A 20,798-nucleotide genomic window follows, 5' to 3' on the forward strand; every position below is an offset into this window, starting at 1 on the left:
GATCTATGGACACAACCATTAAAAATGTGTAAGCTGCCTTGTATTTCATACATACCAAAACCACAAAATAGTAGAATTAAAATTTCTGTTCTCTGCTGCCTTAGGACATTATATTTGTAAAAATCAGATAGATTAGAAAACCTTTTATTCTACTAATAATAAATCTTTTTAATGTTATAGCAATATAAATGAAAACCCAACAGCATAACAATGGATCTGGATAAAAGTAAATTCCATTTCCCAGGCACGCACTTTGCTCACTAAACCTTATTTTGGGTGAATGGTTTTCATTTCTCCTCTGTGCTCTTGAATAAAGCGTTTCTGTAAGATATTTTCAATTTCACACTGCAAATAGGCTAAGGTGTGTTTGCACTACCTCTTTATATGATGTATAAAGCTGAGTAAAACTCAAAAGTCTGTATAACACAGATCAGACTAGGTGATATAACTGCCCCTCTTTAGTCTTAAAACTCCATGTGGTTATTAGCCTTCCCCATTTAAATTAAACAGTTGCATTTTCTACTTGAGTTTTTTCAATTAAAAGACAAGCTGATCCCACAAAATAGGTAGTACGTTGCTATATCATAAAAGGCTCAGCAAAGCAAGCCATGGCTAGAACATGCTGTCTATACTACAGTGACTTTCTCCCACTAGAACATTTTTAGGTAGGCTATGAAAATTAGGATTGCACTTCTGTTATTACAGTAATCTCTTCTTCTCCTAGCAAATTGTTTTCTCTCTCATCCATCAGTAAAGGAGAAGAGCACTTATTTTTCCTGGTGCGTTCACCTTATTCTCTCCCACTGATGGGTTTCCATAACACTCATTTAACAGTTAACATTAAGTAGAAATGTTTTTTGAGAACATCTTTCGAAAACTGAGTTTTCCAAAATGCAGCGTAGAACACAGACTGAAAATTTCCACCTAATCAGGGATGAATATGGGAACAGTGCTGGTACTGACTGCACTACCTTATCTACAACAGGAAATACCAGCTTGAGAACCTGATTTTGCACTGGCTGGAGAAGAGAAAGAAAAGAATAACTTACATTTACACCGGCCTCAATTTAAAGTGATATATCAACAAAACTGGAAAACTTTAAAAGATACTACAAGTGCTCCTCTGTTTCCTCAAACTCCTCCTACTCTCTCATCTGAAAATAGGTAAGAGGGAGCATTCACCCATGCAGACAAGATGACGCATGGAAGAGCACTGGTGGTCCAAGGCATTGCAGGCAACAGCTGCTTTGTTACCTCTAATCCTTCACAAGTGCCACAGGCTGAAAGTTAACATGCAAAGGTGGGTGTTTGCCCTTCCCTTTTAAGGGTCCTTCCACAACATGTTGGATACAAAGTGATTTGAATACATATAATTGATTTTGAACTAACTCCTTAATGGTTTTAGACATAACTTGCCCTGAAATCAATAATGTCTCTGTACTCCTGAAAACCTGGACCCCATCTATAAAACATGCTGATAGTGCTTTACTATGAGTAATAGGTAACTCTTAGGTAGAAATGAAGTGGGGAGTTCAAACACAGCTCAGCCTTGATCTCCCTGATTTTACAGACTCTTAGGTATACCTTGAACGGTAAGAATGCAAAACACTATTAAAATATAACGACTAAGTCCAGGACTTGAACTTATGGCTCTTGATATGAGTTGGTATCTATAGAATAAAGTTAAATATGCTTATGCTCCATGATATGTAGGGATTCAAGCCTCAGGTTAGAGCAACAAATTCATATTATATTTGATGCAATATCCTGATTCCAAGTGAAGAATCAGGTGGTGACCAGCACTGCGAGCATATGTACTTGTTTCCTAGCAGCTAATTCCCATAAACCTCCATATGGCTTTGTAAATACAATTCCTAACAATAATGGAAGTTTACAGTTGCTTTACATCTGGCAATAGTGTAGATTTTACTGGCAAAGACATTACTATATTTAAATAGGGATTTCTTAATATCGGTATATTTTTACATGTAACTATGATAGTAAAAGAATCCTTACTCTGTGCTGTCAAACCCTTTCAGTGCACAGTCATAAATGAAACAGGCAGAGATTAAGAGGTTACTACTCCTCTGTGAGGCATAACTTCTGACCACATGTCCATTTTAATCCATTGGACTATAAAATAAAATCATGCTGAAGACTTTATTTCATTTTGTTATTGAAACAGAGTAGGAGAGTATTCACGATCCGTTACTCTGTCTCCGCTGGGGAACGCTGATGACCTCCAAGTAAGGGGCAGTATTTTAAACCTTTCAAAATAGATTCTTTGCACCCATTCAGTCATTCTCAGTGCTTAAACATCAGCACTTGTAGGCATCATCTCTGCTCTTTTCAACAGAAGGCTCCCCTTAAAACATCTAGCCACAGTTAAAATGCACATTTCAATTTAATTTCTCCATTCAATATGAATGTTTAGCTATTATTAGCTAAACCATTAAGCCCTAGCTGTCATTCTACAGAAAATGTCATGGATATGTGCTGTGCTTTCTTTCTCTTTCTGTGATTTTCTTCCTGCACTTGAAACTTTTAATCAATAAAATCTAAGCCATCAAACTGACAATACAAGCTCTACTTTAATCAATCAGTTATTCACTGTAGTACATTATTGGCAAAGCATCCTCTGGGTCCTTTCCGAAAGTCAAAGGATACAACATAAGGAAAGGACAAAGTTACATAGGTCATTACCTATGTATTAATTTCAGACTGGTGAAAAGTCTCTAGGATCCAATAGCATTGTACCTCTTTTATTATTTTTTTAAACAAGCACCAGAACAGAAGAATAATGCTATTGTGAGGTTCTACAAGAGGTACCAGAGAATAACGTAATAACTCAGTAAGATTGTCCATGGCAAGCTAATTGCCCCAAGGGAGGAGGACAGGTTTTCAAAGATAAAAGTAAGGTTTCCTTTTAGCTGAGCTCAAACAAGAAAGAGTTTGTTGAATCTCCAAATCCAAAGGCCTGAAATACTGTAGACCAGAAACATTAACAGAGTATTTCTACATAAATCACTTGACACACTCTTCCTAATTTAAAGGCTTACGTTTTCTGCTCCCTGAGAAATCAGGTGCCCCTTCCTATTCTTTCAAAGAAACTACAAAAAATTAAGCATTAACACGCAGCAGCTAAAGGCATGCAAAGATCCACTTCCCTTTGGCACAGCAGCACTAACCAGGATTTACCACCATAATACACATCCTGTCATCCTGTTAAGTGTTGTTGAGATATTCTGTCTTTTTTTTTTTTTTTTTTTTTTTTAAGTAACTAAAACCCCCCTCTTTCTTAAGACATCCAGGCAAGTCGGTAATAGTGAAGTAAATAAAGTATGAGATTTTCTTTAATCTAACCCATCAGGCAGTTAAACATCAGGCCTAAATTAGTTGTCTAGGCCTTGTTTTTTAGTAAAGCAGTAGGAAAGTTAACACCAGAAAGGAAGACATGCCATCCTTAGATAGCTATTTAACACAGTAAAAATTAATGATCCTCTGGAAATACTCTTTTTTGACCTGTAAACTAGACCACTAGCATAGACAATATGCCTCGTGTCCTTATGGCTACAGTTAGGTGAGCTGAACGCCCCTCAGAAGGAATTTATTGAACTGGGAATACCAAAAAAAGACAATTTTTTCTTCAGGTTTTCTGTGGAAAAAGCAAGGCACTGTCAAAATTCACATCTCCATCTCCAGTCCCAAGAAACCAAATGACCCTTCATAAAAAAAAATCAAGCCAGGTCTGTGCTACAAGATGCTACTTATAGCTGTGCTGGTTAGTTGAATGAACCAAAAAGAGCTGCCAGTGTGGCTTTAGCACTGTCTCAGTTAGCCACAAATAAATCCTCCGTTAGCATTGTTAAGCTATCAAGATATTGAAAATAGCTTGTTCACATTTAACAACAAATGGTGAAACACAGGGAGAGAAGGCCAGGGCCGCCAGTGTGTTGCCCTTCATACAGCAGTTTTCCATATCAAACTCTATCATTGGGGATTTGGTAGCATTTCCCACACATCCCGCACAGATGTAAGAACGTAACAAGATGAAGCAGTCAGAAATAACTGCTGATTGGTTTTTGCTCTGTGGAATGGGGAAATAATGTTTTTTTTAGCTAAAACATGTACAGAAGTTGGAATATTTTAGAAATTAATAAAACCAATGTCTTCAATGATTTTTTTGCCACTTTCTGGAGAATACTACTACAAATTTTGCTTGCAGCATTGTATGTTATTAGAATCAAGTCTGCTTTCTTTCAAAACTCCAAGTACTTTCTTGAGTTATGGGGGAAACACAACAATACAAATATTTTTCCTGACGCATGTAACTTATATTTTGGGTTTATACTTTCAAATGTGAACATTATCTTGAAGAATTTAAATCTTACCACCCCCAAATTATGATACCTATGTAAGTAAATTAGCAGCCACAATTTAGTCCAGATGCAATGACATATTGCTAATAAAACAGCTTAAAAAAAAAACCCACAAAATTATTGGATTGAAGAGGTATGAGTGGATTTCAGAGAGGCAGTTGTGCTGTGGAGGTCAGGGCGGAATTTCTGTCCTCGTTGGTCATCTGAATGGCTCTTCTAGCAGTCATCCAGGATGCTGATCCAAGCCAAGACTGCCATATACAGTCCAATCAATCTGAAAAAATCCCTTCAAGGTGGAGCCCTGGCCGTTTTATAACAGGAAACCGAATTCTTTCATCATTCAGAGCCGACTTGTCTCCTCATGCCAAATGTGAAGGGACCATTACCTTCTGTGACTCAGGAATTTGAGTGGTTTACATATAAGGGACTGTAAAACATCACTGCAGATAGCTCTAAAACATCAATAAAATAATATAATCTTTCCTTTTTGTTTGGCAAAAGTATGATAAGAAGTTCCCAGTTTCTCCATCTTCTTTATGGCAAAGAGTATCTATTCCTACACATTCCTCAAGAATGAGTTCAATACATGTACATTTCAAATCTTCCCAAACACTAGTCCATAAAGTTAATTGCTTTTTTTGTGTGACTGAGATTACACTGGAGAATCACACTTTAATCTAAATTTCCTAGCCTTATTCATGCTGCCATCAAAAGCATAACAAGGAGTAATCTTCCTTTTTTAATTTCTTTCTTTCTGTTTTTTTTTTTTTTTAATAAAATCATCCTTTCATAGTAGGTTATTTGACATGTTATGTAACTAAGTATAATGAAACAACCACTCTGAAGGAACCTGTCTCTTGCAAATAAACATTTATGGTTTTAAATTGTTTGTGCAGAATAATTTTGCTAAACTACATACCAATAATTAAAACATACAGGGGAAAAAAAAAGGTTCTTCACCCCTTTTAAATTTTTTTAGGAATTATGTTTAAAATTATTAAAATAATAAAAATTATGCTATTTTTGAAACACAACTATTATTATGAATAATAACCAGACTACTTGTCTTGCATTACATGAAAAGAGAACTTTAAAGAACTTAAATTATATGTTGTTATCTTTTGCTAAATCCGTCACTGGGAGTCTACACTTGTTTCTCTTATGCAATTAAAAGCTTCCAAAGAAGTCACCAACTATTACACAAGGGATGAAGGAAACAGCCTTTCCTAACTAATTAAAATTTCACAATGGGTGTCCCAGACATTACCAACGTTTGCTGTCATTCTGCACTTGAGACATTACAGTTGTCTACCATGCAAATTTTTTATTTATTAATAATTTAAGCCATCCTGACCCCATTCTCAATTTTGAAAATGCCTGAGCTCTTTTTATATCTTAGTTAAATCTTGTTCTCAGTCTGAGATTGGTATCTGGTACTCACAGATTCAGACTTCATAGATGAGAATTTTCTCTGCTTAATACCTTAGATTATAGTTGCTACTAAAAAAAAATAAAATCGAAGTATACAGAAACAAACTGCCTTACCTTCACCAGTTCCGTATAACCAGTCTCCCTTGCTGTCCACCAAGGTTGAGCTTTCAGTCCCTTGACATTGTAGAGGGAGCGTTGCCAAACTGATGCAAAGTGACCTCTTTGGTATCCAAGTTCATACCACTTGTATGCCTAAAAGATTGCAGTTGTTAACAACCTAATTCATACCAGCCAACTCCCACAGAAAAAAGATAACTTATGCTTTTTTGGTAAGGTAACAGACTGTCTGTTTGGATGCCAGGGTTATTCTTCTAATGTAATGCAGTAACGAACATTTCAAGGAAAAGAAAACCACAAACAAACCCCCCAATCCCCAACTAACAATCCCAAAATAGATCAGATGGCCGAGGCTGTCCAATCCAACATTAGCAAAACAGGATTATTTTCTCATAAGCATTGACAGTAAATATGGGTCAGTAATCTAGGTGCTGTCCTTGGACTTGGAAGATCAGATCGTTTGTCATCTCAGTCAATCTTGTTTTTTCTATGTTTCAATGTGCTAGCTATGAATTAAAGATTATCATCTTTAATGATGCTGCCAATGGAGATGCTGTAATGATGAAAACAGTGCTGACTTTGTGGATCTAAATTGTTACATAATTATCTAATACGTATATACACTTGAGTTTCTTCAAATATTTGTTGCCACACCAGAATTGAGCTGAAGCTACTAATTTTTCTTGTCTCTTTCCTTTACTTCACATGGTAGAAACCTACTGAGGCTAATACCAGACTTTGTTTGTCTTACTCTCCCTTTCCACAATTTGCTTTACCACCGTATAGCATCAAAACGAGGTCCTGCAAAGGAAGAAAATGGGCTGCTTGGAAAGAAAAGATCCAGCACTGTGATGAACCATATACACAGAAGGCTACCTATAGCTGCCTCCTTCCTGTTCAGCATTGCTGCTACAGCTGCAATATTTTAGACAAGACAAAAAAAAAAGAATATGACAGGACAACTAAGTAGGGAAATATGGGGTAAGAAGTCCAGAGCAGAGGGACTGAAGCAGGCAGCAATCCCTGTCTTGAACAGAAACCATCCAATTCACCTCTGCCTAAGCATCACTCATCCAAACTTGGACCATGTTCTCACACTCCTTCACCCAACCTGATATTTATTCTTATCTCATGCTACATAGAACAGCCTATAATTTCACCCTTATGCTTCCAGTTAATAATGCTCCCCCTACACCTCAGGATTAGCTGCCTTCCCGGGCTGTACCCACCTCCTTGTCAAGTTGTCCTCAAAAAAACCAAACCCTCCACTTTTCTTTCCAGCAAGAATACAGAAAATCTGCTGTGCTGGTTTTGGCTGGGATAGAGTTAATTTTCTTCACAGTAGCTGGTATGGGGCTATGTTTTGGATTTGTGCTGGGAACAGTGTTGATAACACAGGTACTGCTGAGCAGTGCTGACACAGCATCAAGGGCTTTTCTGCTTCTCACCCCACCCCACCAGCGAGGAGGCTGGGGGGGCACAAGGGGTTGGGAGGGGACACAGCTGGGACAGCTGACCCCCACTAACCAACAGATATTCCAGACCATATGACGTCATGCTCAGCACATAAAGCTGGGGCAAGAAGGACGAAGGGTGGGACATTTGGAGTGATGGCGTTTGTCTTCCCAAGTCACCGTTAGGCGTGATGGAGCCCTGCTTTCCTGGAGATGGCTGAACACCTGCCTGCCCATGGGAAGTGGTGAATGAATTCCTTGTTTTGCTGTGCTTGCGTGTGTGGCTTTTGCTTTCCCTATTAAACTGTCTTTATCTCAACCCATGAGTTTTCTCACTTTTTTCCTCACTTCTGATTCTCTCCCCCATCCCACTAAGGGGGAGTGAGCGGGCGGCTGCGTGGGGCTTAGTTGCCGGCTGGGGTTAAACCGTGACATCTGGACAAAATGAACACTGTCCCCAGTAGCATTCTGGTATGGTAGTCTCCCCGCACAACTATTTTAATTGTTATTTGTTTTTCAAAGAGAATCATTTCTCCTATTCTACCTCACGACCATATGACAGTTGTCCATCAATCTGCCCACATTTGACATGAAGGCTAAACCAAAAGACTTATTAAAATGAAACCCACAGTACTAACTCTTAAGCTAAAGAAGAAACATTTTATATATGCGGTCTAATGGAAAGCAAAACATGCAATCAAATAAACATATCTGTAGGAGAACAATTCATGTCAGCTTATTATTTATGTTTACCTTGAAGCCAGTAAACTAGAAGGGAAAACAAAACTTTTTTGGATACAAATCAGCCATGAGAACAGTGTGTGACTTACTAAGACTTACTTATTCTTAGCAGTTAGTCAAGAAAACAGAAAGATATTGGAAATTCTTCATGTAATGGATTATTTCTAAAAATTTCGAGGTGTCATCTTAGAGATCTTTCTTTTGAGATACAAGGTAAGAAATTAGTTTGGGCGGTTTTGTCTTCAAATTTTTACATAAGTCTCTATATTATAACCACAGATTATTTTTTGAGAGTCTGTAAGTTTTCTTCAAGCTTTTAAAAAATGTGGTGCTTTGATCTTTATAATTCTTTTGAATTATGGAGGAAAGACCACAATAGAATGTTGCCTTACAGTATTTATCTGAAGTACAGAAAAACAGTGTGGATGAACAGAATAACAGCAGACCATATGTAAGCTTTCATCTTTTTTTCCCTAGAAAAGCTTTGTAAAATTGTGTATGGGTCAAAAAAAAAAATTTGTGTATTACCTTTGGGTAATACACAGTATATCTTTAAATTTTGATGTTATCTTGGTTAAGTTTCTGAAATGGAAGCATTATGATTTATAACGTATGTTCCCCAAGATGTAAGTTGTAATAGCAATGGAATATCAATAGATCATTCATGCTGACTGCCTGCATTCATTTGCAATGTCTGGAGTTAGCCCAAATGATAAGGGGGATGAATTACTTGTTTCAGCCACGGACTGATGAGTATGAATGTTGATGCTCTTTAAGATCCATCAGCTGTAATCACGATGTATAATACTGTTAATCCTTATCTAATAGAAGGATTGTGCTATGAGGTTGCCTTTGACAGCATGGAGTAGGGTTAGGTTGTCTTGCTCATCCTTTCCAGTCCTGAGTTTCCATCAGAAACCTTTCTTTTGACATGCGGATCTTGGCAGTGGAAAGACTAACTAATGACCACTGTACTATTCAGGACAGCTACAACAGTAGTATAGCTTCTTTTCCAGGAAAGTAATTGTTTGAGATGCACTCAGTTTATATATTCTGTGTGAGCAGCACTTTGTTCTATAATACCTTCCACAGCTCTAATTTATCTTTTTTTAAGTCAATTTGGCACTTTATCAAATTATAGCTGGAAAGGGCATACTCAACAATGTTTCCCTAACACTTACCAAGACCACATTCATAATGCCTAATTTATCTTTAATAGATGAATATCTACCTTCAACAAACCTTCAGTGGTAGCAATTTCACATGTTCCTTAAATATTGATCAGTTTCCTTGATTAAATCTTGAAGTTCAGCAAGTCTAGCAAGGTCAGTAAGAAAAATTTAGCTTAACAGTGGACTTTCCACTGATAAATTTAAAAGTCTCCTCTATGCCAACAAGTTCATTTGTCATTGATTAAAACTTTTTCTACAACAGATTTGACCACTAACTCCATAAACATTAACACATAGTTATCCTGGGGAATGGGATGAGATACATTAATTACATCTGTGTGGTATCTTTAGTCAAATGTTGTAATGGGATGCTCTAGGTTCAATCATTCAACCCAGAATATCCCACGGAAGCATACAAGGATTTCCTTTTTGGAAAATCTCACTTGTAAATGAACTTCTAAATTCAAAAAACTTCATTGGAAGAATAATTTATTGTACCTTCAGAAAAGACAATCTACCTTAAAGAACCACAGATATTATTACATTTCATTGTATGTATAAAGTATTGTAATAAAAGTTCCATGATTTATAAAAAAAGAAAATTAACCTCAACTAGGCTTAAGAAAGATCACTAACATAGGCTTCATTATAGTCCACATGTCTATAGTTGATATTGGAGAACTGCCTACCGACTGGGCCAAGATACTCAAGAGGTCAACATTCTTTACAATATTTTAGGTATCAATATTTCAGACCTATTACTAGATAACTGATTGAAAAGCAGGTCCACTATGCTTTTTTATTCTTATTCTTTTCCCATTTCCCATCCAGGAATAGGGTTTTTTGGTTTGTTTTTAAATTCATGCCCATAGTAAAGTTCGTTACTAATAACAGTCTTCAACAAAAGCCCTTTGCTCCCCTACCATGGCAATAATGCTAATTCACACATTTAAATTTGGCTTTTACATTAAATTTGGTTTTAAATTAACAAATTGGAAACTCATGGTTTTCAGTTGCATATGTTTGCTTTTGCTGGGCATGCAACAGATTTGTTGCACAAATTTCTGCTTTTCTGATCTGTTTGGTACTTTAATTATTGAACAAATACAGTAACTCAGCCCAGACATTCAGTCTTCTCATGGTCTCCTTTTATCACATACTCGTTGGTGCTCAAGGTCACTTTGAGAAAGAAGGGAGGTTTACAAAACACTCTTATATCAGAGCTATGAGATAACTTCAGTACAGCGATATACATGTAATTGGGTTTTTTAACTCTGGTTAAAATCTTTGTTGTAAGTGGTGGAAGCAGAAAACAGACTCTAAAAACACCTTCACTGAATTTTTGAAAAATGTTTGGTCCCTCGGTTCAAACTGCCCCATGCAAGCTTCAAAAGTTTAGGTTAGTTCTAAAGCAAGGAATGCTAAGAGACTGTATTGTCATACCAGTGGCAGATTTTTTGCTGTTGCTCATCTTGACCTCTACACACATATGCTGGCTTGTTACTGTAATAGGACTACTCATGCTTTCAACATTGAGCCTGTGCTTAAAAGTTTTTTTGGATTTTGCAGTCCATCAGAGGTTTAGACTTTAAAGCAAGAACATGTTAAATGTGTACCTCTTTGTCTCCCATTCTCTGCAAGGCATCACCCAGATGAAAATAAAAGCGTCCATCATTTGTGCCAGGGTCACCAGACTCTAGTCCTTCCTAAAAAAAAAAAAAAAAAAAAAAAATGTATAAGGGAAACTTCAACAGGACTTCTAAAAGTTCATTTGATTGCTCTAAATAGGCTGCCAACTCTATGCAAGAGACAGGCTATGAAGTTGGCTATAAAACATAACCACCACGGTAACCCAGAACTTAGGCTGAATGAATATAACATTTCAGTAAAAAGCCATTGAGAAACATTACCAGTTTTCCAAATGCCATGACCTCTTTCCTCAGTCCCTCCAGGACAGAGGCATATTCAGAGATGGACACTTGCCCCTGGCCCTATATACCTATACAAGCATTTTAGAAAGCTGGATTAAGGTTTCATTTTGTGTTATTTCTTCCCAAACACTCAGAAGTAAACACAAGGCCCCTCTGGATTTTTCAAGAGCCTTAAGTTTGCAGTATACTGCCAAACTCAGAACAATTTGAGACTCATAGCTGTGTACTTAGGGTTAACCACTAATAAAACAAATACTTGATGTTTAAGAACTGATGACTCTCAATGTACAAGCTTGCTCCAGTTCATAGGCAGTGATATAGCAATATAACGCCAACACATAGCTTAAACTGTGATTTTCTTATTAGTATGCTTCTACCTTGACATGTTTTATACATTCAAATTTTATTTTTTACAGGTAAAATATTTACTGTAGGTGAGAAAAGAAAAATACCTTTAGATAGGGTATGCTCTCTGCTATCTTGTTTTCTGCCTTCAGGATGAAGCCATAATGTACTTTGGCAAAGCCATCATTTGGAGCCAGGCTTAGAACCTGTTTGAGAGTAAATGAATTAAATACTCATGTATGGATCTATGCAAATTAACAAACCTGTGCACATATTACTATTTAGTCATGCAATGACATTTTCTTCCGTTGTTGACTCTCAGATAAATTCTTGGCTTGGCTGTACTTTCTTTTCCCCATTCACTTTTGTGCTTCTCCAGAAAAATCTATTACAAGCCAAAATTTAAAGTATCAGAAGTAAAATTAATCCACCTGGAATCTCTGAATTGCATTATTTTTTTGTTGTCTGTCTTTCTCCACCCTCTCTCTTGAGTTACGGCATCCTACATTACAGAATTAACACCATTCCTTAACATTTAAGTTACATATCTCATGTTTGACTAATCTGAAGGAAAGGAGCTGCTTTTGAACAAGCCTACAGCACAGTCATGGGAAGTGTAGTGTAGAATTATACCTGAAATAGTTTAAAGCCAGATAGGTTTATACTGGTGGCAAACTAGTCTTGGCAAGAGAAGATATACTACGCTGTGAAGCAGAGTGAGTACTGTTGAGGAAGATGCTGTAAAATAATGCCTGCATGACATAATGGGACTGCACAGACCCTGGGAACGCAAAGGGCATTCTCAGCACTACGGTGAACTGGAGCACTCTCTGGAAGAGCTTACACTTGCCTAGCCAAGAGAAAGCTATAAGATGGTAACGTGAGGTCTAATACAGTAGTAATTCAATGTGCTTTCACACTAGAAGGTGATGGATACATTATTCTTGTATAGGTGTGTGCTATACTCTTTGACCAAGACCAAGACCTAGTGTGCTGAATTAAGCTAAAAGATTTTGTATCCTGAGCAAGATTCAGATAATGTCTGTAACCTTACTTAATTTTGCAGGAAAGGAAAACCCATAGGCAAATATCCAGAGATGGATATTTCATGGGGACTGTGCAAGAGAAAGATTTGTGAGTACAGGGACAACTGTAGGAAAGGATCAGTGTACGGGGGAGTGTTTCAGGGAAAGGAAGTGTGACGCTGGCTGGCCTGAGTTCTGAAACATATACCCCCAACATGAGCGAGATAATTTAAGTGCATTCGGTCTGCCTCAGCCAAGGGGAAAATTAGAGAATGTCTTGATCTACTTTCCAGCTCCTTGTTTCTATGATGTATATATTCAATATCATTTGTAGCTCTATGGGACGTCAATTTCATGGTCAAGTTAATCTGTTGTTACACCTCTTCTCTCCTTGAAGTAAGGGTGGGCAGTCTTATCAGGACAGATCCTCAGTCTGTGAGGACCATCACAAGAGCCTGGCAGTCAGTGGAATTACAGAGGCTGATACCTGCTGAGTTATCTAGCACAGCCGCTAAATACAAAACAATGGACAGATGCAATTTCTCTTGCCTAAATCCATTTTTGAAGTTACTAAACTTATGCCATGGATAAAATGTCTGCACGCATTACAGCCATTTCTCTCTGCCTTTTCCAGTCACTGTCTAGCCTAATTTTTCAATCAAAATAATTACAAGCAAAACAATAACAAGCTCTCTGGGCCAATTTCTCTGCTTTCTCAAACCTTATTACCTACAAACAATGTCCAAGCAAAACCCAAATCAGCGCAATATGGGTATAAAATGTTTTGAGTTAAAAATAGCAGCATTTCACTTCTTTTTGCAGAAAAGAGCTACTATGAAGGAACAATCAATTTGAGAAGCTATTTGAAGTCCGTACTATGACACATTATTAGCAAAAGGTGAACCCAGCAAGTCATAGTAAGGATGAGCTTAATCCATAGTATAAGGATATGCTACCACCTTATGCATCTTATGCCTTTTGACTACAGCATTCTGTGTATAATTATTTTGATCCAAGAATCTGTACCTGCAGGGCAAAATAAATGACTGACAGAAATATTTATTAGCCATATAATTTCGTTACAGTTCCTTTAACTATAGTATAAAGCTATCTGATTAATTAAGACAGAATAGAATTTTCTATATTACGGTTCATTTAAACTATGCCGAGTTGCATTAAGGCATGATCTACATTCAGAGCCCCTAAAGAGAAGCGAAGAGATACAATCAGCAGAAATTACACTGGAAGTATTTAATGTAAATTGTATTACTCTGTTGCTGTTGCTGCATGCAATATTAATTATGTTTAGAAATAAGTTTTACTAAACTGCTCATAGCCCATTAAATATTAATCATGAATATAGAAATTAACCTCTGGGGCTATCAATGGCTAATTAGCCAGGGCAGAGTACTGTGTTAATGTGGATATTCTGCTTTTGGTACCTGAGATAGCTCAGTCAGAGCTGGCTTATGCGTGTCTGTATAATGCTGCACTGAGCCATGCAGACATGCCTCAGCATGGCAGGCAAAAAAAGTGCTATTAGCAGAGTAACTGGTCTTACAAAGTTCTCTTCCACTATATTTTATCATAATCTGTAGATCTTTGAAAACAAAAATAGCTCTAAATTCTACTAGGACTACTTTTAATGTTACGTTTCTGTGTCCTTAAGTGTAATGTTCAAAAGAAAATGCTTTAATATTTGAGGCAAAACTGAAATCCTCTCCAGTTGGACACCATTTTCCATCTGTGGTTCAGTATAAATTCTGGGAAATGCATACTAGAAAAGTCTATTCTGTCTCAGTTAGACTATACCACACTACAGCTGTAAGTACAAAACTCTCTTGATCTGAAGTTCAGTGTTTATACACATCACTTCCGTAGCTGAAAGAAGGAACATATCATATTTAAGACTTTTGAAATAAAAACGTGACTATAACACTTCAACAGCTGCTGAGACATAACAAATGTGGAATGCAAAATAAGAATTGAATGGAAAATAAGTAAACTGGCCATTAAATGTAAAGCAGAAAGTTTTCATTCACTAGGATTCCTTGGGCATCTATTCAATTCCCTGGAAATGATGCAAGCTAGAGTTAGCGTGGTCTGAAGTGGTATATACTGTAATCCCAACGTAGGGGACAGTGCCTATGAAGGGTCCAGCTGGTTGCACGTGATCAGCTCACGCTTAATGCAGGCTGATAACACTGAATGAAGATCGAAATCTTACAGCAGGAAGCAAAGGAGGACATGGGTACCTTTTGCTCATGAAGCTAGCAGAAGCTAGCAGGAAATGGGAAATTTGGAGTCTAGATTCTCCTGCTGCAAACTTGCCTGAGGAGCAGAAACAAGTAGCACATACACAAGAACTTAGACAACCACGAAGAAAAGAATGGGACCAGAGGGGAATCAGCAAAAAGCTGAGCCTTTAGTCGAACAAGAGGTATGTTCTCTTGAGGATGCATCCTGAGCTCTGCTCTCTCTTCCTAGATGTCCATGCCTTAAAGAACACTTGAATAAAATGTATGAACATCCTCACAATAGGAACCAGAACCCAGGATTCATAAATATCAGAGGCATCTACTGTGCAGCACTGAGTTCATGCTCTCGTCTGTGCTCTCTTACATTTTTCTACCAAATGACTAATTTGTCCTACACTAGTGAGAAGAAGGATTTAACCACACTACAGAAGTTTCCCAGGTTTTTCAAAAATCATGGGAAGAAGATGTCTCCTGGAGGTCCACAGAACCACTCTTCACAGTTTGCCCCTCTCTTTATTGACTATGCACAGAACCTGAGCACCTATGGTAGGAGGCCCAAACCGTATGCCAATCACTTCCTAAGCATGCATTGCAACAGATGAGCAAAGAGCTCAAGAGCAGACCATATGGCTCCTAAGCAATCTGCCCAAAATCATGTAAGAAGCATTCAGTATAACCAAGAGTAAATGCAGGTACACATGAGCTTCTCCCTGTTTCTTTGGCTATGTTTCCTTTCTTAAAATTCTTCATGTAAATTTATCCTGAATTACAACAAAGAACAAAAAAATTACATTACTGTGCTGGAATTCAGCCTGAAGAATAGCCAGAATATGGACAAAACCCACATGATTTTTTAAAAGAATAAATCCAGTTCCTTTTAAAAGGTATTTATTTGTTGCTCTTTTACAAGGACAGAATATCACTATGATCTATTCTATTTCAGTGGTTAGTGAACTGCAAAACAGAGTAATTACACTGGTTAAAGTCTATGGGAGCATGAAAAACAATATATTAAAAGCAGACCAGTTCCTATTTTGCATATCTGTTCTTAATTGGAGCAGTATACACTTCTTCTGAAGTATATCAAACTCAATATCAAAGTGATTATATAACAAACTCACTACCTTCTTCCATTTATAAAAAGTGATTATTGATATTGAGAAATTCTAACTATATTGTTTGTAGCAAAATACTGAAAAAGTGCAAAGGAAAATCTTGCCCAAAAGCAGTATGTTTTTGTTTTTTTCACGTTCCTTGCACCTTGAGAAGCAGGTTCAGTTAACAAATTCTATCTTTAAAAGCTGATGTTTCCAATACTCTGAGAAATTTTGACAGCAGGTCAAAAATTATTGAAAAGAAATGTTTTATGGAGGGACCTACAACGTAGCCAAAGTAGCAAAGCAAACATTATTCTGGCAACATCTGAGACTACCAGAGGAGCATGAGGGGAAAAAAAAACAAAAAAAGGTATTATCAGGGTTCAGCTCCTGCTTCCAAACATGCAGTTGAATGTCCTCCTTCTCTTTGAGAAACCACCTGAGATGAGAATCCCCTCAGACTCCTAGACGTGGGGGATGGAAAACTGAACCTTTATTCTCAGGAGCTGGTACTAATCATGCTGAGTTGTCTTCAGTCTACATAACCAGCCAACTACCATACCACGCCTGTACCAAACAAGCACTGCAACAAGTGTGCCAACATCAACAAGATCATCTCTGACCAGGTGCTGACAGCTTGTACTCTACCAGTGATGTCAAGCTCTGCATCTGTCAGAGAGTTTCCAGATGTTAACAGGGTTTCTAGATCACAGGAGCAGAGTGGCCCTTCCTGGCAGTGAAGTTTCCCCAGCCTGATAACCACAGTATAAGGTAGGAATATAAATGCAATGAACTGTCCACACTACAAGCGTCATGAAAGAAAAACAGAATTTAGGCTGCCTACAAAAATAATGAAAAAAACAAAGGTTAAATAGCTGTGTGAGTACTGAACTACTTCATCACATGGTTAGAGACAGTGTTCCTGTAAAGAAACAGACTTACTTCTGCTTTCCATGTCTTGCAGATAAGACATCTTTTTTTATACTATGCACTATATCTATATGTGTTGTCAATATATTCCAAACCTGGCTACCAGAAAGTATAAGAAATCAAATATTATTAAGCATATGAAAAACATCTGCATTTCTCTGTCTATGAGGAAAAACAGTTAGCATGACAGTATCAGGAAATCTGAATTAAAATTAGAAGATAATTAAGAACTCCATTTAAAAAAATCATATCTATAGTAACCCTTCAAAACCTGACATGCAAAATGTTTAACAACTAAAAAAGTTAAAAGCAAGCGATCTTTAGAATGAACATATGAACGCAAATAATATTTTTCCTTGGCTGGAATGGAAACTTACCTCTTCATATACTTTCTTGGCATTGCTGTTATCTCCTATCAAGAGGTAACCAACACCAAGGTCATTCTTGAATGAAGTATCACTGGGAAACAGATGAACTAACTTCTGTAGAGTAACCAGGGAACCCCTCATGCGACCTAATTTGATTGAACAAGACTTAATAACAACTCCAGGTATGAGTAACAGTAGTAAGACATTTACACAACATGTAAGAACACACAAATCAGAGCCAGGTGTTCCACTTTCACTAACAATCAAGAAGCAGAATTTGAGAAAAACTTGTGCACATAGGAGCATATTCAGCTGCTTGGTTGTCACTGGGGGTGTAGCCGTACAAAGAATATTTCAGGAGAACCTGATACTACGAATGCGTATCATGCAGTGTTATGGTAGCCTCTAGTGGAGAGCCGTTCACAGTGTAGCAGTAACAACATTATTTAAGCTTTGGCTGCTCTTTCATACACAGATGTCAAAGTGCTCGACAAAACTAGGTAAACATACAAAATAAACTTAGTCTTAGTTGATTAAGTAATTTAACACATTTCTAGTGTTAAGCAATAGTTCTACTATATTTCCATTATGAAATTAATCATGCTTTACGTGCTTAAAATTAAGTACGTTCCTCAACTTCCTAGATGAGGTCTTGCTGAGGAACAGCAAGATTAAAACAAGTTGATATTAAAATCCAACCCATGGGAGAAGAACTCTTTTCTCCACCAAAGTTGACTGTGCCTTATATTCTAATTAGCACTTCTCGTACATCACAGAATTGAGATCTAAACTTTCAGATGTTACCCCCAAGTTTAATTCCATTCTTCTCTATGTTTACTGAAGGTTTATTCTGGGTGTGTTTACTCTGTGTATGCCATTAATTTCCTCATGATTTCCCTCAGTTTCAGTAGAAAAAGAACAACATTTTCTTCTTTCTCTGTCAATAAAAATTTTTGACCACCACCCGTCATAGCTTCTTATAGCACCTAGTGCACTGTTGCCTACAAGCACTATTATCATGTGCCTACAGGCACAAGCAATTATATACACTAGTTCCATAGAAAAATTTTAAAGAATTTAAAAATAGTTTTCATAAACATTTAAGAGATTAGGAACACAAGTCCTACCAAAAATTCAATGGAATTGGCACTTTCAAGTCCTTAGTGATCTTTTGAAAGTCTTGCTTACACAACTTTCACAATTTTTACACCGCCCTCAAACCTTACCAAGAAACTGTTGCCTGTCTGCTTCTCGTTTCAAGCTCAGTTTTATCAGATCTGAAGGGACATTTGGCAGACTAACCACCTCATCATAGGTGTTGATAGCTTTTTGCAGCATCTCATTACTTCTCATTTTCTCAGCTAAGTCATCTTCAGACTAGAAAGAATCACAAAATCATTATTAGAACACGTAATAATCCATTAGTCTTAAAAATAACTTTGTTTTCTTAAAAGGCAAACTACGCAACTGTTAGACTATGGGAATAATTTTAGAATTATCTTTAATCTATATAATTTTGGCAAAACAATGGAAAACTTATTTGGTTGAGTGTTATGGTAAGGCAGATTAGAATTACTGTTGATTCTTGTTTCCTGCAAACTGTCTGAAAGCATAAGTATGAGAAAATTTGCACCTAAAACATACATTCACACAGATTTTCAGTTAGTATTTGTAGAAGTCATAATTTCTGCTTTCGAAAACAAATGAAGCAATCCGTTTTAATAATATGGAAGAAATGTAAATTGTTGCCTGTGGATTATTTGTATACTAAGCCTCACACTGGCAGCAATACACAGGTCAAAACACACCAACAAATATTTCTTTCATATATTCTGACACAAATTTATTGCACTCTTAGAAAACTGATTAGGAATTGGCTTTACTTTTGCAAATGTTGATAGAATATCTACCATACACAACTCTTTCAGAACTTAAATTTGTTCATCAAGTTCAGGAGCAGACCAAAGGATATATGAGATGTCTACTGTGAAATTACAGCTTCAGTGAAGCTAATGGAAGCTACGACTGATTTCACCTGTGGTGTGGCATTTTCATAATTTGTTTCCACAGCTAAAAAAAATAAGACTGTATCTCAAATGCTGAATTTTTAAAGCATTACTTTGAATCGTTTATACAAATGCATGCATTGTCATGTGTTTAATGCATTATTCCCAAATACTTCTATTTTTATTGGCTTATGTTCTTTCTTAAGTCAATTAGTGGAGTAAGGTGCAGGTGCATCACAAGCACTGCAGGTGCAGAAGCTCTTATCGGTCTATCTATATTCACTGTTGTATCATCATACACATTAAATGAAACAGCTTCAACTGTGTTAGCTGTATATGCTGTAGTAAATATCTAGAATCTTTTCACTTCTGTCCATTACTTTTTTCCTTGAGCTACTTTGAAATTGAGTATGGGAAATACCAAACAACATGGTTACTCAGCCAAACAGTTGATCAGCCAGTTTTTAGAGATAACTTCAGGAATCAGTTTTAAGCGGTAATTTATTTTTCTGTTGTACATTCACTAGGAAATTTGTTTTTCCTTTTTTTGAGGGAATTGCAGGGCAAAGAATTAAAAGATACATAAGGAAGAGACAAAAATTGTCAGCATAAAATCTGCATAAATTCACCAGTACAGATGCTATAAATCATATAAGGAGCTTTAAGACCTCTCTACTGTTCCTTTCAGCCTTAAAGGCATTAACGATTTCTGTAGAATATTTTTCATCTGGCCTAAGTGTAGCTCCAGATATCAAATCCAGAATTGCTCACATTTCTGAAAAACACTTTAATTATGAAATCTTCTGCAGAATTGCCTTTTAAAGCTATTAAAAGATCCAGGAAAATTAATCCTCATGTCTTATTAGAAACTGAAGCTACAAAATTAGCATGTAATGTTGGTTCATGGTTCATAGAAATGGAAAAGTACACTCTTGTGGTGAATTCCTGGCCTTTACCCTCACTCTTTTCTGCAGTTTTACCTTTAGTTTGTGATAAGCAATAGCAAATTTGAATGTGTTGTGTTAGTATAAATACCCATTTAACAGTAATACTGTGTTACAATGTAAATCCTAAGAATAATCCATCTGTCAGTGAAGCCCATGATTTTCCCATTCCTTCAAACAGCTTCAACTTATACATACTGGATTCGATAAAATTGTCATTGGTCATATTGAGTGTTCAGTAAAAAGACTAGTATGAGCCTATAAAGGCTACTGTAAATGGAAATGAATTTACAGCTGGCTTCAATGATCTGCCCTCCTCCCTAAAAGCAATGAGCTAATGAGGAGGCAGGAAGCACATTGTCTTAGGTATAATGAGTAGATTCATTAAAAAAAAGGTAAATATTAAAGGTGTAATTTAACAGAGTTAAGTCCATCACCTATATGAACCAAAGTGGTCTCCTACTATAAGAAGGCAAATAGTTCAGCAGACTATTCCTCACATAAAGCACTGAAGTATTTGGTCTACTATGTATCAAGTGCTTGTGTGATAGTTTTTTGGATAATCACAGCTTTGGTTTTAGCATGACTATTATTAACCAA

The 20,798-nt window shown here is 36.8% G+C and overlaps 1 protein-coding gene across 11 annotated transcripts in view; it reads right to left on the reverse strand.

Moving 5' to 3' along the window:
• The window catches only part of ASPH (aspartate beta-hydroxylase), a 120,397-nt gene that overhangs the window by 17,002 nt on the left and 82,597 nt on the right, over positions 1-20,798 (reverse strand). For all 11 annotated transcript variants that reach the window (XM_069779405.1, XM_069779414.1, XM_069779411.1 and 8 more), the window contains 5 exons: positions 18,475-18,625; positions 17,258-17,394; positions 11,678-11,776; positions 10,911-11,000; positions 5,925-6,062 (listed from right to left, as the gene is read on the reverse strand). In XM_069779405.1, the coding sequence (XP_069635506.1) occupies positions 5,925-6,062; positions 10,911-11,000; positions 11,678-11,776; positions 17,258-17,394; positions 18,475-18,625 (615 nt within the window). The remainder of the gene's footprint in view (positions 1-5,924; positions 6,063-10,910; positions 11,001-11,677; positions 11,777-17,257; positions 17,395-18,474; positions 18,626-20,798) is intronic.

Source organism: Haliaeetus albicilla, chromosome 3, assembly GCF_947461875.1.
Source record: "Haliaeetus albicilla chromosome 3, bHalAlb1.1, whole genome shotgun sequence".
Classification (NCBI taxonomy): domain Eukaryota; kingdom Metazoa; phylum Chordata; class Aves; order Accipitriformes; family Accipitridae; genus Haliaeetus; species Haliaeetus albicilla.